The sequence below is a fragment of the Pelodiscus sinensis genome, chromosome 19 (assembly GCF_052426305.1).
Source record: "Pelodiscus sinensis isolate ZL-2025 chromosome 19, ASM5242630v1, whole genome shotgun sequence".
NCBI lineage: Eukaryota > Metazoa > Chordata > Testudines > Trionychidae > Pelodiscus > Pelodiscus sinensis.
The window spans coordinates 30,197,325-30,219,217 of NC_143070.1; the positions used below are offsets into that span (position 1 = coordinate 30,197,325).

Consider the following 21,893-nt stretch of genomic DNA (forward strand, 5'->3'; position numbering starts at 1 on the left):
GCAGCCTGTGCACACACAATCCCACCCCCCCCATGCTGGCCCAGCCTCTGACCCAGGCAGCAGGGCGCCCTGGGGGGACAGAGTCACAGGGGCGGGGGTGGCGGGGGGGGGGATGGAGCCAGTTGGGGGAACAGCAGCTGGGAGGGGCAGAGTGGGGCTGAGTCTCAGTGTGGGGGGGTGACTCTACCCTCTATCCCAGTTGACCCAGTTGTGCCCTGTCACTGGCACAGAACAGCCACGTACCCACCCAGGCCTTGGCTGTGTCTGAGCAATGGGGGCAGCCACCCCCTGGGACCACAGGGCCTGAGCTTGTGGGGCCTGAGGAGAGGGGAACGCAAGGGGCTGGAGCAGGCGTCTGTGACCACTCTGGGTGCTGCCCAAGGAAATGGGGCAACAAAGCAGAGAGCAGCCCCCTGAGGGGGGAGGGGAGGGTAGCATCTCTTATCACCCCCATTCTCCACCCCACCTGGGGCAGTAAAAAGCCTGTTGGAGGTGGCCAGCCCTGCCTTAGCAGCTGGGGGACACTGGTCCCCAAATGGGTCCTGGCTCTGATGATCTTAATGATGGGGTGAATCACGTGCCTCAGCAGCATGTTGCTTTTATTGGGTGCAAAGGGGAACAGAATTTGATTGTGACACATGAGGGGTAAATGGGGAGATTAATCCCTTTGCCCCTTCAGCCCCCCCTCCCCAAGGAGAATGACTCAGGGCAGTAGTTTCCCTCCAGGAAGGGGACTACGCTGCAATTAGAAGCTCTGAGGAAAACCCCCAGACCTGAGGATTTTCTCTCAGTAACGTGGGACCATCCTGTTGATGACACTGAGCAAAACCCCAATGCATCCACCAGACAGTGAACACACCCAAGAAAGTAGGAGCAAACTATCTACATAGACACCCCAATCCCAGCTCCCCAGTCCCAGCTCACAATAAGGGACACAGTCCTTCAGCTCCTGCCTACGCCTATAAACAGGAGCACCACCAGCTTCTGGATGCCTTAAGAAACCCCTGGCCCTGTAGCATCTGAGAGACTAGCAAAAAATCTGGAGAGTGTCATGAGCTTTTGTGGCACAACCCACTGCCTCAGACAACAAACACGGAGCAGGGGGAGGTGCCCATAAAAGCTTGTTGGGTTTTAAGCTTCTTTTAGTTACAGACTAACATGGCTCCCCCTGAGACTTTTAACCAGGCAAGGGTCTGTGTGTCTGTAACTGCCTGGGAGTTTTCTTAGGTAGCTTGGTGCTTGTTTGGGGCATTTCTGGGGCTCTGACTTCTGTGGCGTTTTTTTTTTCTTCATTTCCGTCCAGCGAGTGTGACTGGCTCCCAGTTGTGCAACCTGCTTTTAAAAAAAGAAGGCAGCTTGAACAGGCTACGCTGCTTCCTTACTCTCAGGAAACGAAACTAACCTGCAGGGCCAGGTTGCAGAGTGGCCATGGCTGCCGGGGACCTGGCCGGGAGCTTCCAGGACGAGGTGACCTGTCCCATCTGCCTGGAATATTTCACAGACCCGGTGACCATTGAGTGTGGGCACAACTTCTGCCGGGCCTGCCTCAGCCAGTGCTGGGGGGAGTTGGAGCCGAACTTCTCCTGCCCCCAGTGCAGAGAGACCATCCTGCAGAGACACCTGCGGCCCAACTACCAGCTGGGGAACCTGGTGGAGCTGGTGAAACGCCTGCGGCTCCCGGCAGGACCAGCACCCAAGGGGCAGCCAGGGTGCGAGAGGCACCAGGAGGCCCTGAAGCTTTTCTGCCAGGAGGATCAAGACCCCATCTGTGTGATATGCAGAGAGTCCCGGGAGCATCGGGAGCACACGGTGGTGCCCATCGAGGAGGCTGCCCAGGAGTGCAAGGTAGGGACCAGGCTCTGCAGGACAGGGAGTTACAGGAGCAGTTTCTCTGCAGCGACGGAGCCTCCTGCGTGTGGCTGACCTGCTCTGGGTAAAGCCAGGGGCCTGCCTGGGAACTGCACCCAGTCACATGGAGCTGGGCCAGGCCCAGCAGCGCTGCTGGGCAGTTACCGTGGGCTGGAGGGGGGGACCTGCTCCCCCAGCCTCACTGCTCCGTGGCGCTGTTCTCGCTGGGCACGAGCCAGTGGCCGCAAGCAGCCCCCAGCGCCGCTGTCTGTGTTTGCAGGAGCAAATCCTGAGCCGCCTGCAGCGTCTGCGGGAGGAGAGAGACGCGCTCCGGGGCCTGGAATCCGACTGGGACGAGGAGAGCGAGAGGCTCCTGGTAGGTGCCTGGCCCTGCCCAGCCGCTTTGCATGGGGGCGGGGGGGGGGGAGGGGGAAGCAGTGACAGCAGGGGGGGGTATGTCTCTGTGCTGGCTGGTGTCTGGGTCATTCAGAAGGTTAAAGGGTTTCAGGGTCGGTGCAGGGACACAGCTCAGAGTCACCTGAACCCATGGGGGGCAGCCTCCGCTAGGGTTGCCAGATGGTTTAACAAAAAATACCAAACAGCCCCCCTTCTCCCTCCAAAAACAAAACACTGGGAAAAAATTATGTTGAGGAAAAAAAAGGGGGGAGACCAAAGTTATTAAGCAAAAAAAAAGGGGGGGGGAAGGCGCTTCACCTTTAAATGGCCCCGTACTCCTCACTCCCCACCTGCGCCAGACACGACAGGGGAAAATTGTCCCTGCCTGGCTTCCATCCAAGGGAAATAGGAAATACTGGACATTTCACATGTCTGGTATTTTAGGAGTTTTTTTACCAAGTGGGAGACCCGAATAACAGACGGGTCAGGCAAAAACCGGACACGTGGCAACCCTAGCCTCCACTCGCAGCTACCTGGTGTAAATCTGGAGAGTGACCCCACTGGGGTTCGGGTCAGGCTCCTCTGTTACCCTGGTGTTAGTTCCCACTGGGGTCAGTGGGTTCACCCCCGGGTAGCTGGGAGCAGCCTCTGGCTCTGCCTCTCTCCTGCGGAGGTCAGGGGTGAGGCCTGTCAAAGTGCTGCATGTGCCCAGCTGTGGGGGAGATCTGTGCTGACCCCCGGGTGTGAGTGTCAGACACCCCAGGGATGCCAGCGGCTGGTTTGGGCCCCATTTCCCACGGCCTGGGCTGCACCTCAGTCTGTTGGTGTCGTGACAGAGGTTGGGGTGATTTTCAGTGACACTTTTGCCCTGGGACAAGTCCTGGGCCAGACCCAGCCGGCCTGGCAAAGACACAGAGTGAAACGCTCTGCACAGCCCGGACAAGGCCCTGCCACTTCCCACGGCCCCTCTCACTGGTGTCCCGGCCCCGCCCGCTCTGCGCCCCCAGAGGCAGACGGACGTGGAGCGACAGCTGGTGCGCTGGAAGTGCGAGCGGCTGCGGCAGTTCCTGGCGGAGCGAGAGTGCCTCCTGCTGGCCCGGCTGGGGGAGCTGGACGAGGAGATTGGGAGGAGGAGGGAGGAACACGCCGCTCGCCTGGGCGAGGAGATTTCCCGGCTCAGCGCCCTGATCTCGGAGCTGGAGGAGACGTGTCGGCAGCCGGCGCTGGAATTGCTGCAGGTGAGATGGGGTCAGATGTGCCCGGAGCCCAGTGTGGGGAGGGGACCCCCTGAGTCACTGGGGGCTCATAGGGTAAGAGCAGGGCCCGGGGTGGCTGCAGGGCTGGGGCCCCAGGGCTGCAGAGAGGCAGGAGTTTGGCCCATTAGGAAGGCTGGTGAAAAAGTGGGCCTGGCCCCCTGCAAAGCAGCTGATGTAAAAGGGGCTCGGCTCCCCCTAGCACAGCCCTTCAGTGGGTCTGCCACCTGGGGGAGCAACCTGTGGGGCAGGGGAGCCATTTGGGGCAGGGGCTGAGCTGGGCCATGGGCACTGACTCTCTGCTCTGTCTCCTTCCACTCTAGGGTGTGAGAAGTGCCGTGAGCAGGTACGTCCGGGCTCCATCTGCCCCTCACCCCCTGTCATGCTGGGAGAAGGCTCAGAGCCCAGGCAGTGAATCCAGCCCCATCCCCCCACCATGGGATTGCCTCACCCTCTGAACCCTGCCTCCTCCGTATCACTGCCCTAGGGCCACTGCCACTGTGGGGGTGTGAGGCACCCTGGGGGGGGACTGCCCCACAGCTCTGGGCTGGGGAACCCTCCCCGGGGGCCGGGCTGGCTCAGGGGAATGTTAATAGGGCTGAGGCCTGTCACCCCAAGGGCCCAGCTGGGACCCGGCCCCAGCTTTGGTTTGGCCCATGAGGGGGCCTCTGGGGAAAGAGCCGAGTGTCCCAGGCCAGGCCTTGGGGGGAGTGTCCCCATCCCACAGTCCTCACCCCATGGCGAATGACCCGGCCCCTGGGGGCTGAGCGGAGAACCTGAGGAGCGGCTGGGCCTGGAGAACGGGCCCCTCTCTCAGCCCTGGGAGCCGCCCAGCCAGGTCCTAGGGGGGCACATGGGCCAGGCCGGGTGTGCGGGAGCTGGGCCTGGTGCTGCCTGGGCTGTTTTCCCTCTGGCTGGAGAGAGGCCCCCAGGCTGTGTCCGCAGGAAAAACTCCCTGGGCAGCCGAGGTCCAGGCCCTGTGAGCTCTGCCTGTGGCCCAGCCCCCACCCGCTCCCCTGTCTGGCTTGGGGGGGGGGGGGGGGGCGAGGCAGGAGGCCAATAACACCCTCGCGTCTCTACAGGGACGAGGAGGCGACGTCGCCGCATCCTGCGCCCAAGTGCCCGGAGCTGGAGCGGAGAATCCGGGACTTCCCAGGAGAGAACAGTCTCCAGGGGGCCGTGACAGGATTCCTGGGTACGGGGCGGCGCTGCTGGGGGCTCCTCTCTCACTGTCTGTGTTGCATAAATTGCTGGTTTCGTCCCCTTGGAGGCTAGTCTGATTTACCCCAAGAAGAGAGTCACACTTTCAGGCTGGGTCCAACTCAAGTTTATTGGTTGCAAGCAATGGTCAGCCAAGGAGCTATTGCTCAAAGCAAAGCTGACCCTGAGCGTTGGCTAAGCATCCTTTTTTATACTTTCTTTAACTTTCTTATCTAACTTGGCACATCTTGATTTGTTACCTTAGCTTCGTGTTGCCGCGTTATTGGTTAGCATATTTCAACTCTATTCCATTCAGTAACAACCACCAGTATAGCTTACTTAAGCAATAGCAATTAGCAAATTTCCCTAACTCAAGTAATACGTGTAATCCAGTCCTTGAGAAATGGGTCTAAACGGCTAGTTCCCCTTTTTACTACAGCTTCTAAAACATGCTCAATTAGCTAAATGATATGTGCTGTTTCAAGCTTAAGTAATGGAAGGGGGAAGAAGCACACATAGTCTTTACTATATTTTACTACAATTCCCTCCTCAAGATGCTTTCTTCGAATTATACTTAATCTGTTTCAGCCATTGCTAGTTTCTGGTAATGTACATTTCACGTTTTACAACTGACTGCACAGTCCGCTGTACAAGAGCTATAAGACACGGTGCTGGACAAGGCAATAAGCATAACATTATCATAACAAAACAGAACTAAACAGGAATGTGTACCAACATAGCACAATAAGATTCGTGTTCATGTTCTTCTTACTAATTTTCAGTTTTAGTCTTTTTGTAGTCAGAAATCTTTGGGCTTTGGCGGTGTCCTAGAAGCTGAGTTTTCCTCTTTTTCTTTGCATGCAGGGGAGAGGTTACTAGCACATCACCCTGTAATATTTTATTTTGGTTCTTCTGGTATCCAACAGGTGGGAAAGCAGGACCAGAAGAGAGAGGCTTATCAGCAGTCGGGGTAGGATCATTTTGAGATGGAGGGATCTTTTTGCAGTGAGAAGCCTTGGCCAACAGTCAGTTCTTGGTACTTCACAGCAGTGTTGGTGGTTAGCAAAACTTGGTAAAGGTCTTTCTAGAGTGGTCTTTCGCTGATGGACATAAGAGTATTCTCTGAGCCAAAAGCCAGCTAGCTCTTTTAGAACCAAGGTTATTTCCTAGGAATGAAGCACACCGTAAAAACAATCCCGCGCGGTTGTTTGACACCGGCCTTATCAAAGTGAGGCCTTTTTTGGCATGTGGTTGCCAGGGGAACCAGGGTCACAGTAACTGCTGTAGCATATGCTTCTCAGGCTGACTTAATGATTTGAGTTTGTCAGTCCTCAGCAAGATACCATGGACTGCCTCAGTTTACTCCTATAGTTCTTTTCTCTTGACTTTGGGGTTCTTCTTAATCTACTAGGTTAAATACAACAATTTAAGGGGTTTTAATTTACTCTGGAAGTGCCGGTACAGCACTAACATTATTATAAATGTTAAAATCAAAACTCCTCACATAATTTGGCAAACACTATTCAAATCCATCCCCAAGATATTTCGTCGCCTTACTGGCGCTGCCCATGATTATAGGTTTGACCTCTACTGCCTGGTTGAGTGCTGCAGAGATAGGTGTTTGGCATGGTCCACGGTGTTTCCCCATCTGTGCGTACCTCAGACAGCCAGCCCCAATATATCTTTGGGCATTGGCCACCAACTTCTTGATCTTTGCCTGCAGGGCCAGTAAACCCTCCTCTGGTACTTACTTCCGCCGTGCCACTCAGCATCTCAGGCCACTTGATGAGGGACTGTTATGCACACAGACGGATATATAGAGGGGCAGGATGGAGTGATCTGTCTGGGTAGTCAAACACCAGTAGGTACCGTTCATTTGGACCAGCTCAATGTTCATTTGTTTCTCTGAGACAACCACATCAAACCTAGGCAGATTCGTCATGATGTTAAATGGGCAGATACATAAAATTTCCTTATCAAAGTGGGTGCAACAATCCCTGGGTATAGGGAGGCTCCCACACCTTCAGAATAAACAATGCTTCTTATTTTATCTATATGCCCCTGCTTTGGTACAGGCAGGGAAGTTACTATTCTGATCTGATCTGAGTGAGGAATCCCCAGAGAGGCCAAAAACGAATGGTTGTACTATGCCCTGTCCAGGTGGGCCTTTGGGTCCTCATGGATTCTTTCTTTCCCCACTCCCATGGGTAGGCACAGGGGAGATAATCTCCAGTCCAAACATCAGGTTAGGTCTAGTGAAGTAGACACAGAGCTGGACAGATCCTTCAAACTATTTAGGATCAATTGATTAGCTTGGCTGGTGTGTAGGCCTTCACGGGCACTGGATATTACTGCATTTACAAGCCTGGATTCTCATACAATTTCTGGGCTTTGACATAAGTGTTGCTGACAGAGTTTCCAGGCCCAAACCAATCTGCGATGGTATCTGCTAAGCCTTGTCATTGCCTACTCAGGCATTTGCCAATTTGATTAGCCAGTCTAGCACACAGCTGGTCTGTACCAGTGTGGAACATCATCAAGGTAAAGATCAGTGACAGTTGTCCTGGTTCTGGGACAGGGGCCTGTTCAGGGCATGATGCACAATTGGGAGGCTCTATTTTGTCCTTAAAGTCCTGGTTGATGATATCCAAATGAGGGCAAGTTAGCAGTGGCCATTCATTAAAGCAAAACCAAACCAGTCTGGTGGGAAGGGGCTAGTACCCATCTCCCATCCTTCTGTTCACGTGATGCACTCTTTGCTTCCTTCCAGTTCTTTTTGTTCACCTGTGGAGACATTGTTAACATTCTCCTAGCCTAAACAATTTTCTATACATATCATTTGCAATACGTATTACAATTAAGACACACAAGACAAACTTGGACAGAACACAAACTCATTATGTCATGACACAGAACCATGGTTTTTTTTGTTGTTGTTGTTTTTCTTCAACTGGCACCAGCGCTTTCTGATGATCTGAAAGACAAGAAAACATTTCTCCCCCATCGGGGTGACCTATTATAACTTAAAATACTGCCTAAGATCTGTTAGGGGAACCGGTTACAGCTAGTTCCTTACCACTTTCATGTGCGAGTGAGCTGCAACTTTCTGAGAACAAGAGCGCTTCATCGGTACTCGTGACCTTCCACTCCCTTGAATTACCTTAGAGTTGCTAGCCCTCCCCAACAATGGCATGGCTCAGTTTCCCTCTTGTATTGCAGACCGGGCTTTTTTTTTTTTTTTTTTTTTTTATCTTATGATCTGTCTTGATCCTGCTAAATGACTTTTCTTAATTACACAGATTTGTCTAGCATTAATTTGGTAAGGAGAGTGGGCTTTCCAATTAGCCCCCACACCTCCTAATTCTTTTCAGTATAAGGTTTTTATAACGTCCAGGCTGCAGCAGTTGATCTATGCTGCTGACTCTGGGGTGGATCACTTGCTCATGCTCTGTAAGGAGATTTATGTTGCAGAATGTGTCTCCTTGTTAGGGCAGATTTAGTTTTTAGTGATTACATCTTCACATTCAATTTCTACTGGTTGACATTTGGGTGGCTTTTAACTTACCTTCCCCCACGCCCTCGAACTAATTATAACGGCGTGTGAGGGAAAGGTTTTAACTTTTTTTGTTCTCTTCTTCTTCTTTCTGGACGGCCCCTACTCATGTGTTGTGAAACATCCTTGGGTTGCCTGCGATTCCAGCCGGAGAGGCTGTCGTTATCTATTTGCTAAGAAGGGCTTGAGAATTTCCTGAAGTTGCTTGGATTCGATCCTTGCTCAAAGCTCGCACTCTCTTTTTAATCGCATAGCCTAAGAAGGTGACCTTTGGCTGGGGCTTTTTCTTGTGAGACTTTATATCTCCTTTTTTCCTAGGGCATCCAACAGGGACTCCATTGCCCTTTTCTAGTTTTCTAAGTCTTTCTGCAATGTGATCACAAAGACATGGGGAGCTGATACAAAACCCTGGGGCAACACAGTCCACAACAACTGAGTTTTGTCATGGGTATGTGGGTCCTCCCACTCAAAGGCAAATAGTTTCTAACTGTCTTTATGCAAAAGGATAGAGAAGAAAGCATCTTTTAAATCTAACACTGAGAACACCTTTGCATCTGCCAGAACTTGTGTTACAATGGTGTGTGGATTTGGGACCATAAGGTGATCCACAAGAACCTTCTTATTTACAGCCTTCAGGTCCCGCACTAATCTATACGAGGTGCCATCTGCTTTGCGTACTCCTAAAACCGGGGTGTTAAAAGGGGAAGAGCCCCGTTTCACTGGCAGCTGCACTACAATCCGATCACCACGGAAGAAAATTTCAGCCTGCAGCTTAGTTAGCATATCTCGCCCTAGTTAGGCAACTGGGCATGCAGATGAAACTACAAAGGCATGCTCCAGCATATTACCTCTAATCTTCGTGAGGAGGGGCTTACATACAGGTAGCTTGCTTCGCCTTCTTCCTTCCCCTCCTCATGTTGCTCCACCATGGGAGTTTTTCTACGCCTGCCTTGAGTCAGATCAACTTCACTACTAGAATCATTTAAAACCTTGGGGCACGCTCTCTTGCCTCCCGTGGCCTTAGTTTTTGCTATCATAACTCTACAAGCTCCTATACTACACTTCAGCAGCCACGCAGGTCGCCTCTGCATGTGATTCAACCAACAATTAATATATGGGAACTAATCTCAGTGCCTACCTCGAGTAACAATACTATGCACAGAGGCAACTAGATTTACATTAAAAGACTCTGTATCTAGCCAGCCTATCCCAAAGGTTGGCCACTCTAGCTGACAGAATTTGATTAAATAATCCTTTGTCATTTTAATCCCAAAATCACCCTTAAATTTGCTGAAATTGCGCAACATGCATCCCAATGGGGTTACGGAGTTTTCTACCCGGGAGCGACCTGGACTCATGTCTATATATTTATTACACACACACACACACACACAGTCAACACGCTTTTACCACGGCTCCGCATGTCGATAGAATGACACCACACCAGCTTTTAGCGTCCGAACTCAGAGAGGGTCCAGCGCTTGGCTGCCTCACTAGAGACACCGGTGTGCCCTTGTGGAACCGTGACACTTAAGACAGGTCTATCAGACAGCAACAAATATAGACAAACAGGGGGCTTGGAGACTCACTGGGTCACGAGGTTCGGCTGACCCCCCTTGCAATCAAGAAATCCTGGTCCTCGGGTTTCCCCTTGCAGGATTCTTGGGGCGGCTGGAGTCAGCTTAAGTCTCAGACCTGGTCAGCGACAGTCATTCTTACACACAAACTTTTAGTTTAACAATTTAGGTTTCTAACAAATCATTAATATCAAGAACAGAAGTACTCCTACTAAAAACAAAAGCAATCCCCTGGGGTTTTTCTAACTCCTCATAATTTCCCTACGCAACCCACTGGTTCGTGGTGTTCCTTCTGGGGCTTACAGAGGTTTTTACCATTTGGGTGCGACCCAATTCCACAATATTGTGTTCTTTCCAATGTTCAGACCTATGTGCTGAACGCAACGCCCCCGGGGGACAAACAAATACTCAGACCTCTGTGCTGAGTGCAAACTTACAGATCAATATCTACAAGAACACAGGAATAGGTATACTCACTCCGTCTATACCCCGGCGCCTTCCTCTTTTCTTCGGACCTGACAGCCTCGTGTGACTCATTCAATAGAGACTCCTTTAACTTTCCGGATGTCCCGACTCACGCTTTCGGTGCCGTGACGGACTCAAACAGTCCGGTGCGCACTTCACGGTCACCTACAGCGAATCTTGTCGTCCGACTCCGGAGTAGTCCAAGGGAGGTCCCATCTGGGGTGCCAATTTGTTGCATAAATTGCTGGTTTCGTCCCCTTGGAGGCTAGTCTGATTTACCCCAAGAAGAGAGTCACACTTTCAGGCTGGGTCCAACTCAAGTTTATTGGTTGCAAGCAATGGTCAGCCAAGGAGCTATTGCTCAAAGCAAAGCTGACCCTGAGCGTTGGCTAAGCATCCTTTTTTATACTTTCTTTAACTTTCTTATCTAACTTGGCACATCTTGATTTGTTACCTTAGCTTCGTGTTGCCGCGTTATTGGTTAGCATATTTCAACTCTATTCCATTCAGTAACAACCACCAGTATAGCTTACTTAAGCAATAGCAATTAGCAAATTTCCCTAACTCAAGTAATACGTGTAATCCAGTCCTTGAGAAATGGGTCTAAACGGCTAGTTCCCCTTTTTACTACAGCTTCTAAAACATGCTCAATTAGCTAAATGATATGTGCTGTTTCAAGCTTAAGTAATGGAAGGGGGAAGAAGCACACATAGTCTTTACTATATTTTACTACATCTGGGGGTATGGGGAGGGGCGTGGAAAGGCCCAGCCGGGTTCCTGAGACTCCAGGGTCTGCTCCTGGAGGGCTGGCAGGTTCCTGAGCCCTGGAAGGGTCGGGGGGGGGGGGGGGCGGCGGCGAGCTGCTCTGAGCAGAACGGCAGGATCCCAGCGGGATGCGAATGGCAGAGAACAGGCGCGGGGAGTGAAGGTGCCTCCCCTGCTGTCCCTACAGCTGCCCCCTCCTGCTGCCGAGCAGAGAGTCCCCCAGCCCAGCCTGCGCGGGCCGAGGGGCAGGGGGAGGTTTCTGGGGACGCTGGGAGCTGGTTGCCGTGGGAGACGTCACAGACTCAGGGCTCGAGTCCCAGCCGCGCGCCTGGGCCCGGTGTCTGAACCCCTTGGGCCAGACGCTCAGAGCTAGGCAGGTGCTCGGTGAGTCACACAGGTGCCTGGTGGGAGTTTCAGAATCCCCAGAGCAGCTGGGCCCCTAATTCCCTCTGGTGGCCATAGGAGTTGGGCACCTCTCCTGTTCTTGTGCGTGTGAAATCCCAGGGGCTGCGTGGCTGGGGATGGAAATACTTGAGAGAAGCTGGCTCCGGGGCCTTGCTCCCCAGGGACCCACTGGCAGCGCTGGGCAGAGCTGGGCTGTGAGCCCTGGGCACTGCCTCCCCAGTGACGGGTTTTTCTCTTCCCTTGCAGGGGCGCTGGCTGCGGAGAGAGGTGAGGATCCCGGGTGCTGCCTTAGGGCTGGGCAAGGCAGCTGCTGGGAGCCTGTTCCCCCCACCCAGAGCAGCTCCATGGTTGGGCGGGCACGAGGGGATCGGTGCAGGGGGGAATCCAGCTGGAGAGTGTGGGACAGAGCAGCCGAGGGGAGACAGAGGCTGTGGGGAGCCAGGGCAGATCCGAGGGTGGTGGAAGGAGCCAGGACATCCCTGCTCTGCGGTGGGAATTCTCACCTCTCTCTCTCTGCTTGTTCCAGGACTCAGGCGAGCCCGAGGATTCGCAGGTAACTGGCCTTGCTCTGGTGTCGGTGACTCCAGCTCCCACCCTTGGGAGAGACTGGCTCCCGGAAGCCCCCCCACCGCGCCTCCGGCACCGTGCCTGGGAGATGGCCCGGCCCTTGGGGAGCAATAACCCCAGACCCTTGGGCCCACCCCTCTGCAGGGACCCCGCAGGCAGGGGCTGGGAGCCAGGGTGCCTCACACACTGTGCTGGCAAAGCTGGAGCCTGGGGAGAGGCTGGGGGTGTTATGGAGCCGGGTTGTGACTCCAGAGCTAAGGCCAGGAGCCGCTTCCCACCTGAACCCTGCTCATCCCCCCTTGGTCTGGGACAGGAAGCGGCTTCCTGGCAGGGTCCCCTCGGCGCTCTGCAGCCTGGGGAGAAAACTCCGGGCGTGTCAAGTCAGTGGGGCTGGGCTGAGGGCCCGTCTCCTGTTTAAACAAAAGGGCTATGTCTGTACTGAACTATTTTGTGCAAGAAATATGCAAATGAGGCAAAGCATGGAATATTGCCATGCCTCATTTGCATAATTAATTCAGCTTCATTTTTGCACACGAGGTTTTTGCACAAAAAGGCACCGTCTACACCGCTCCTTTTTGTGCAACAGTCTCTTGTGCAAAAAGCGGCCGCTCGTAAATTATGCAAATGAGGTGTGATGGTATTCCACGCTTTGCCTCATTTGCATATTTCTTGCACAAAACAGCGCAGTAGCCAAGGGGTCTGTCTGCTTGGCCCAGGGCAGTGAGTCTCCAAGCCAGGGGGAGCACACAACAGGGGGGTGGCTGGGTCAGCACAGGCCGGGCGCGGGCCCTGATACCTGGGGGGGCTCAGTAGAGAAGGTCGTGTGAGATCGGCAGTGACAGCCCCCCAAGCTCTTCAGGGCTATTTAGTGCTGGGGCACGAACCCCACAACCAGTGTCTGCCCCTCCCGGCTCTGGGACGCGCTGCCCACCTGTGTAGCCAAACCTGCCATGTCTGCAGAGCCCGGTGTGAGACCCCCAGCGTGTCTGCCCCAGGGCTGGACGAGGGGAGCCAGGAGGGTGTCTGGGGCAGTTGCTAGCTGCCCCCTGGGCTCTATGAGGGGGGCTGTGTGGCCAGTGCCCGTGCTGGGAGACGCCGGGGCAGTGGTAGAGGGTCTGTGCCGCTCGCAGGGCCCAGGGGACACGTCGCTCTGGGCAGAGAGTTCAGGCTGGAGCCGAGTCTCCACTGGCAGCCGGGTCTGTGGGCTGAGATCAGGGCTGGGGGGATTTTCCTGGCCAGGGCACATTTCACAGCCGCTCTGGAGTGTCCCAGCTGGTGCCCTGGTGCTCTGGGTCTGCCCGTCACCGCGTGGGGCTGGGGCTGGGGCTGAGGGTTGGGGACAGTCCCTCCCTGCCGGTCACTGGGCCTGGGCGCCTCAGCTGCTCAGGCAGGTTTGCAGAGGGGCTGGGCAATCGGGTGCTAATGGTTCATCGGCAGAACAATTCGATTTGGGGTCCAGTGAAACTGCTCCCGGCCCCAGGCTGAGTTTGCTGGCGAGTGTCCATGGACAGAGCCAGGTGCCGCCGCTTCCCTTCCAGCCTGTAGCCCAGGGGCTGGGACCCAGCTGGGAGCCCCAGGTCCCATCCCTGTGTGGGGCGGGGCAGGGATGGGAATGTGGGTCCCTCCTCAGGTGGGGGCTGGAACCGCTGGGCTCTGGGGGGTCTGATGTGGGGTCCCTCAGTCTCTGCGGCTGCAGATGCTCCCCGGGTCTAAACACGGCCCTGGGCAGAGTGTGGGGGTGAGCCTGGCTCTGCAGCACAGTGGGGCGGCCCCACCTGGGAACCCAGAGTCCAGCCCCAGTGACCTGCAGTTACTGACCCATAACTCAGTGAGGGGAGGGGCGCGGCCCCGGCACAGCAGTGTCTGAGGCCGTGGGAGCCGGGTTCCCTTGCACCGATGCAGCTGCCCCCGTGCAAATCCCCCAGCGCAGCCACGTGGGTGTGAACTGGGACTGGCCCCAGGGCAGCTTCTCCCAGGTGGAGGGGCAGGAAATGGGGAATTGCCCCTCCCCCTCTCCACTGCCCTCATTAGCAACAGCCCATTGGTTTGCAGTTGCACCCCCCTCCCATCCTCCACTGCCCTGCCCCTACTAGGAGCCCTGGGGGGGGGGGGCTGGGCTGGGGTGGTGGAGGCCTGTCCCCTCCCCTTCCACTCCCCTTCCTATATCCGTCCTTACGCTCCACCCCTCAATCCCCCTGGCACCTGCCCTTTCCCTTCCCCTCCCCACAGCCTCCTGGTTCCGCCTCCTTCCCTCACTGCCCTCCCAACACCTGCCCCCTGCCTCCTTCTTCTCTGTGCCCAGCCCCTCACTGCCCTCTGCCCCCGGTTCTCCTCACGCCCTTCTGCACCCTCACATGTGACTTGCCCCACCCCCCATCTTCCTCATGCCCCCTCCTTTCACCCCCTCTGCCCCGGCACCCACTGCTCCCTCCCCTCCCCCTTCCTTTTGTCTGCCCCTCCTTTCCCCCTTCTCTCCCCTGGCACCTGCCCCTCCCCCTGCCCTCTGGTGCCCTCCCTTCCCTCGCCCCCTTCAGCCTCCAGTAGCTGCTTCACACCTGGCCCCTTCTTGGCCCTGGTGCCTGTCGCACTCCAGGCTGCATCCCCTGAGCCCTGGCACCTGCTGCTTGTACCTTGTAGCCCCTGGCATCCCCCCCATTCCCTTGCCCTCCCACCCCCTGGCACCTGCCCCTCCTCCCACACTTTGTGCCCTCTAGCCCCTGGCATCTGCCCCACGTAGGCCTCAGCATGAGCCCTTCCCTCACCCCCTGTGCCTGCCCCTCCCCTCCCCTCTGCCTCCCGATACCTGCACCTTCCCACACCCCAAACCACTGGTGCCAGCCCCTTTGTGCTCCCTCCCCCGGCCCCCTGGGCCCATCTCTCCTCGCTGCTTTCCCAGCGCAAGTCCCTGCCTTTGGCCCCCTTTGGGCCCCCTGATGTTTGCTCCTTCCCCTCCCTCCTCCTCTAGCCCATTGGTGCCCTTCCCTCCCCTCTGGGTCCTGCCCCTCCCCTCACCTTCCCCTAACTTCTGGGTCCTGCTCCTCCCCTCCCCTTCTCCTAACCTCTGGGTCCTGCCCCTCCACTCACCTTTCCTCTGTCCCCTTGTGCCCTCCCTTCTCCACACCCAACTCTCCACCCTCCTCTGCTCCCCTGTTCCCTTGTCCCCACTCTGCCCCCTGGTGCCTGCCCTGCTCCTCTCTGCCCCTGTGCTCTGCCCCCCGCCAGCCCTGGTACTGCTCCTTCCCTTGCCCATCTCTGTTCTCCTGGCACCTGCCCTGCATGCCCCTCCCCCTTGATAACCACCCTCCCCATGCTGCCCTTTTGCCCCCTGGGGTCTGCCCCCCATGTCCCACCCCTCTATTTCCCCTCATCACCTGGCCGGCCAGTCTCCCACCCCCTCCTTGCCCCTGGGGCCACGTGAGGCCTGGAGAATGTGGGCAGGTGGGGAGAACGTGAGTCAGGAAGTGTCATTTCCTCTTCACTGCACACAGGAGCCAGGGGCACCCAGTGACGTGACCAGGCAGCGAGATTGACCCATGCACAAGGCAGCGTTTCCTCAGGCAGTGCAGTCGGCCGGCGGGACTCTGCCCGGGGGAGGGGGGGGGGTAAAGGCCAAAGTCACAGCATGGTCAGAAAGGGCAAGATCCGTTCACGGAGGGTCGCTCCGCCAGTGGCTCTGAGCCAGGATGGGCAGGGATGCGCCAGCCTGTTCTGAGTGTCCCTAGTCTCTGTGGACTGGATACTGGGAGTGGGTGACAGGAGAGGGATCACGAGACGATTCCCTCCTCTGCTCATTCCCTCTGGCTGCTCCAGGCGCTGCAGTGGCAGGAGGCAGGACACTGGGCAGAGGGACCAGGGGTCTGGCCCAATGTGGCTGATTTTGCATAAATATTAATTATAATAACAACACCATTAATACAGAAACTCCCCCAGACACTGGCCTGTCGCGCTAGCGATGTCGTGACACAACAGCCTTGGCAATGAATGGATTTGAAAAGTCTTGGCCTCCTAGGAAACGTGTTTTTCTATCCGGTTCCCAGGCACTAAGCAGGGCGCTGGAGTGACGTCTCTGAAACAGTCCCACAGACCCATGTTTTGGCTGCTGCTGTTTGCTGCGCCACTGTTCCCTCTACTGCTCTGTCCCCAATGGCCTGGCACCGGCACCTTCTGCTGCCCCCCTCCACGTGCCTCCAGCCAGTCCCTCAAGGTCCCACCAGCTCTGGGCGATGGCAGCTCTGAGCGCAGAACCTCGTGGCTAGTGCAGGCCGGGCTCCCCCTCACCCGCACACTGTCCCCAGCAGGGCTCAGCCCTGAGAGCTCTGTGACTGCAGCTCCATCTGTCACTGAACCAAGCCAAAGGCTCCGTCTGGCCCAGGCAGCTCTGTCTGCTCGGGAGAGAGGGGCCGGCAAACCCCTGGGCCACCCGCCCTCTTTTCACCAGCCCCCGGCAGCCCCACCCTGCTCCCCAGCACAGGGCGTGTGGGGGTGGCCAGGGCTTAACCTGTCACCAGAGAGGGGCCGGGCTCCAGCATGTTTGTTATTTTCCCAACTGATGGGCCAAGCCCAGAGGTGCCGTGGCTGGGAACTGCCAGGCCCAGAGGTCTCAGAGGGGCCAATTGAGTCTGTATCTTAAAAAACCCTCAAAAAACAACGCATGCTCCTGTAGCACCTGAGAAACCAACAACAAATCTAGTCATCTATCAAGGTATGTCTACACTAGCTCCCTAGGCTATCCTGGGCTTCATTTGCATCTTCCCGGACGCCGCCATTTTTAAATCCCCCCTTAGTGCGAATTCCGGCCCGTGGCTACACGTGGCACGGAATAGGTAGCTTGAATTAGGATCTCTGATACTAATTTTGTTTCAGCTACACCAGACTAACACGGCTACATTTCTATCAGTCGTCTCTCTGTTACTCTGTGGGCGCTGCAGGACTGTAAGCCCAGAGGTGCCGGGGCTGGGAACTGACGAGCCCAGAGGGGCCAGAGCTGAGCCCTGGGCAAACCCCAGCACAGATTCGATGCTGAGGGGCCCTCCCCCAGGCAGGCCCAGCCCAGCTCTGCTGCTGCCCGTCACTCAGACACTAAAAGGGCCCCAACATTTCCTGACTCCACATGGCACCTCAGTGGTTTGTGCCCAGCCCCAGGCAGAACGGATCCTGGGCAGCCCAGCTCTGTGGGCCGGGCCCCAGACAGGGCAGGCGTACCCCTGGCAATACAGGTTGGGCCTGGCATCATCCCAATCCGGCTCCTCATGAGCTGTCCCGGGGGAGGGGCTCCCTCAGACTCTGTTTACACACTAAGGCTACGTCTAGACTGGCCACAAATTCCGGAAAAGGGATGCAAATCAGGTAAGTCAGCATAGGGAAATCCGCGGGGGATTTAAATATCCCCCGCGGATTTAAATAAACATGTCCGCCACTTTTTTTCCGGCTTGGGGAAAAGCCGGAAAAAAAGTGTCTAAACTGGTGCGATCCTCCGGAATAAAGCCCTTTTCAGGACGATCTCTTATTCCTACCTGAGTATAAGAGATCCTCCGGAAAATTGCTTTATTCCGGAGGATCGCGCCAGTCTAGACGCTTTTTTCCGGCTTTTCCCCAAGCTGGAAAAAAAGCGGCGGACATGTTTATTTAAATCCACGGGGGATATTTAAATCCCCCGCGGATTTCCCTATGCTGACTTACCTGATTTGCATCCCTTTTCCGGAATTTGTGGCCAGTCTAGACGTAGCCTAGTGGTTCAGCCAGGGCAGCCGCATCAGCCCCATTGACACCGGCACAGACAGCAGCCAGGAGAGCTTGTCCGGGCCCTGCTGTCACACCCGCCCTGCGTTCTCAGGGGAGAGTCAGGAGCTGCCCAGTGGAACAGCAGAGCGTTCACATGGCCACAGCCCGTGTGTCTCCTGGGCGCGCCTCAGTGCACGTCATAAAATGTATTCCACACACGGCTAGGAGCAACTGGAGGGAGCACTGGTGTACACCCCCCCAGAGGTCCTCGGGAAATCCCGGCTGGAATCTGCCCCTTCCTTCACCCCACTCCCTCTGTCCTCATGGTACCTGTTTCTCTTGACGCCATTACCCCCTTCTGCTCCTCTCGTCTGCCCCTCCCCTTCCCTCTCCCAGCATCAGCCTGTCCCCTCCCCCCAGCCCTACCCCACTGACACCTTCCCACTCCTCCTTCCCGTTCCCTTCACTGTCTCCCCCTTGACCCCCGTTAGCCCTGGTGCCTGCCCCTCCCCTGCCCCATTGCTGCCAGCCCACCTGCTTACCTCTGCCCCCTGCCTTTAATCCCTCCCCAAGTGCCTCTCTAGCCCCCTGGCACCCACCCTTCCCACCCACTGCGAATAAAACCTTCTCTCCCCCATCTGCCCTGGTGCCTTCCCCATCCCTGTCCCCCGGCATTTGTCTCTCCCCCACTCTGCCCTTCTTGCTTCCCCTTTGTCCTCCTGCCCTGCCCCCTCCCATCAGCACAAGCCCCTTTCCTCTCCCCCACCCCCATCCTGGTACCTGCCCCCTCCTCTCACATTTCCTCCACCTTCCCCTTAGTTCTCCCTGCCCCTCTCCCTCTGCCCCCCTGACCCTGCATCCCTCATCCCCCTCCAGCCCCTGGTACAAGCCCCTCTGGTCACTGCTCCTCTGCCTCCCTGAGGCCCCTCTCTGCCTTCACCTCCGTCAGAATCACAGAACTGGCAGGGACCTCGAGAGCCATCGAGTCCAGTCCCCTGATCTCACGGCAGGACCAAGCACCATCCAGACCATCCCTGACAGGTGTGTGTCCAACCCGCTCTTCAATAGCCCCAGGGATGGAGACTCCACAACCCCCCCCAGGCAATTTATTCCAGTGTTTCACCCCCAACAGGCAGGAAGTTTTTCCTAATGTCCAACCTCAACCTCCCTTGCTGCAGTTTGAGCCCCTTGCTGCTTGTCCTGTCCTCAGAGGCCAAGGGGAACAATTTGTCTCCCTCCTCTTTGTGACACCCTTTTAGATACTTGCAAATCACTCTCATGTCCCTTCTCAGTCTTCTCCTTTCCAAACCAAACAAGCCCAATTCCTCCAGCCTCCCCTCCTAGCTCATGTTCTCTTGACCTTTCATCATTCTTGTTCTTCTCTGGACCTTCTCCAATTTCTCCACCTCTCCTGAAATGTGGGGCCCAGAACTGGACACAAGACTCCAGCTGAGGCCTGATCAGTGCAGGGCAGAGTGGAAGGACGACTCCTCGTGTCTCGCTCACAGCGCTCCTGGGAATCTGCCTCCCTGGTGCCTGCTCTTCCCTTTGCCCCTCGGCCTGCCTGGGGTCTCCTCCCTGGGCCCCCCTTTGGATCCTGTGGTGTAGGCCCCACCCCATCTCTGCCACACTGGTGCCCACATCTCCTTCCCCCTCTGCCTCCCTAGGGCCTGCCCTTCCCCACACCCCTCTGTCTGCCCCTGTGCCCCTCTGCTCCCTTCCTCCCCCTCTGCCCCCTGGTGTCCACCCCTCCCTCTGTCCTCCTTGCATCTGCCCCTCCACCCAGCCCCCCTGGGGACTGCCCCTTCCCTCACCCCTCTGTCCCCTTGTGCCTGCTCCTCTTGCCCCACATTGACCCTATGGTTGCTCCCTCTGCTCCACCCCTCCCCCTCTGCCCCATCATCTGCCCCTCCCCTTCCTCTCCCAGCATTACCCTGCCCCTCCCCCCACTGTCAGCTTGCCGCCCCTCCCCCGCTCCTTCTGCCCTTTTCCCGCTCTGTGTCTCCTCACGGGCAGAGGGGCCCTGACTCCTCTCAGACAATAACACCCCCCCCCTCGCACAGCGATTAACGGGGGGGGCAGGTTAATTTCCCCCTTAGCCCAGAGACCCGCCCCTCCCCCGGCCCTGACTCTGTGACTCTCTCCCCAGTGGACGTGATGCTGGATCCAGACACGGCTCATCCCAAACTCGTCCTGTCTGAGGGTCGGAAACGTGTGAGATACGGAGACACGCGCCAGGATCTGCCCGACAACCCCGAGAGATTTGATTATTGTTACTGTGTCCTGGGCGCCGAGGGGTTCGCGGGCGGGAGGCGTTACTGGGAGGTGGAGGTGGGAGACAAGACGAAGTGGGACCTGGGGGTCTGCAGGGAATCTGTGCGCAGGAAGGGGCAGGTCACATACTCACCTGAGGATGGATACTGGGTCGTGGTGCTGAGGGACGGGGGATACAAGGCCTGCACCTCCCCCCTGACCCCCCTCCCCGTGAGCGCCAGGCCCAGCCGGGTGGGGGTTTTCCTGGACTACGAGGCGGGCGAGGTCTCGTTTTACAATGTGACTGACGGGTCCCATCTCTTCACCTTCACCGGCACCTTCTCCGGGACGCTCCGCCCCTATTTCAGTCCCGGTCTCAACGCCGGGGGCACCAACGCGGCTCCCCTGGGCATCTGCCCGGTGCCGGCCCAGGCAGGAGGGAATCCCTGCCCCTGACAGTGACCCCGCGGCACCGACCGGCCCCTCCCAGCGCTGCGGCTCTTCCCCCAGGGCAGGGCCGGTTACTGCAGGTACCTGGACGTTTTGTGCCAACCGGTCACTGCCCCTTTCCCTTTGCAACTGGATTCTCCAGTGGAAAACCGGACACCTGGCAGCCCAGCCCAGGCTGGTGAATGGGACCCCCTGGTTGGAAGGAGCCCAGGCTGCCTTTCCCCCCGTCCCGGGTTTGCTCCACCCCAGCACAGGGTGAGGCTGGTAAGAAACATGGCCAGACAGCGGGTGGGGTTTGCTGCCCTCACCTTGCCCCATCCCCTGCCCCACATGAGGGGGGAGGGGACTTTCACTCCTGTCAGAGTTTTCTACTGCTTTGAAATCTCAGTGGCTCAGTGGTGTGAGGCTGGATCTGTTCCAGCAGCCGGGCTGCTTCCTGGCCTAGTTCCAGCCCTTCCCCAGGACTGAAGCCGGGCTGTGGTGTGGCCGCTCCTGGGGCTGCCCCCCCCCATACCTCTCTTTTTCCCCTCAGAGGCCCCTGGCCCCAACCCTCTCTGCCCTAGGTGGGGGCTCACAGCCAGCCTCCCAAGGGGCAGCCTGGGGCTTCCCCTGCCATGCACACAGGCTGCATAGGGAGCAGCGCTCCCCAGCCAGTAGAGGGGCACGTTTCACCATCTCCCCAAGAGGTGTGAAAGAAAAAAACTTTTTCTAATTTAGAAACCTGTCACTGTAACAAGGTGTCAGCACAAGAACATTTTCCTTTACATTTCAAGAGCTTTTTATTAAAAATCTATTTTTAGAAATGGAATTTTTGTCCTTTTTCTTCCCTCACATCAATATCGATGTTTCACTTGCTCACAGAGCATTGTGTGTATTTCCGCTGCGGCACTTCAAGCAATCCGAAACCTTTCTCTGAACCCAATTCATTATGGCATTGTCAGACTGATCAGTGACAATGTCAGTGTGTCATATCCAGCGCAGCCACATACATGTGCGGCTGCTCCCTCGCTCTCTTGCCTTGACCAGCTCTCTCGTGGGTTCTGTAACAGAAGCGTCTCTCACTCTCAGGGCATTTTTACAGTGTCCTTGTGATGGGGTGGTGGGGGCTGAAGGGGTAAGCCCCTCACCCCGCACCAGAGCAGCGCCTGGCCCCAGCGCCACGGTGCGCAAGCGGCTCTGAAGAGCCTGTTCGGCTGCAGCCACTTGAGCAGGCACAGGGATTTCCCCAGATGATGTGCTGGAGGGCCAAGGAGTGCATGCGCCAGCATCCTGGGAAGAGGGCGCTGGCTTTAAAAAGGAGGGTGTCTGCCCTTGGAGGGAGAGGGCAGGAGTCGTGGCGGCTGCAGGAGCCTGCAAGGCAGGCAAGGGGGGGGCGGCCCAAGGAGCAGCGAGACCCCGAGAGGCTGAGGCCAGAGAGGCACCAGGCGACCAGGGGAAGAA

At 56.8% G+C, this 21,893-nt stretch overlaps 1 protein-coding gene across 1 annotated transcript; it reads left to right on the top strand.

The window, feature by feature from the left end:
• The first annotated feature begins 160 nt into the window (after nucleotides 1-160).
• On the top strand, nucleotides 161-20,607 carry LOC142821550 (zinc finger protein RFP-like). Its single transcript, XM_089771107.1, has 8 exons — nucleotides 161-1,845; nucleotides 2,129-2,224; nucleotides 3,252-3,482; nucleotides 3,821-3,843; nucleotides 4,580-4,692; nucleotides 11,709-11,729; nucleotides 11,989-12,015; nucleotides 19,900-20,607. The coding sequence occupies exons 1-8, from the start codon at nucleotides 1,429-1,431 to the stop codon at nucleotides 20,457-20,459; spliced, it is 1,488 nt and encodes a 495-aa protein (XP_089627233.1). The 5' UTR covers nucleotides 161-1,428; the 3' UTR covers nucleotides 20,460-20,607.
• The last annotated feature ends 1,286 nt before the right edge of the window (nucleotides 20,608-21,893 follow it).

Coding starts and splice junctions, on each gene's coding strand:
- LOC142821550 (XM_089771107.1), top strand. CDS start 1,429: ATGGCTGCCGGGGACCTGGCCGGGAGCTTCCAGGACGAGGTGACCTGT. Junction 3,483..3,820: donor CGGCGCTGGAATTGCTGCAG/GTGAGATGGGGT, acceptor CTTCCACTCTAG/GGTGTGAGAAGTGCCGTGAG. Junction 11,730..11,988: donor GGCGCTGGCTGCGGAGAGAG/GTGAGGATCCCG, acceptor TGCTTGTTCCAG/GACTCAGGCGAGCCCGAGGA.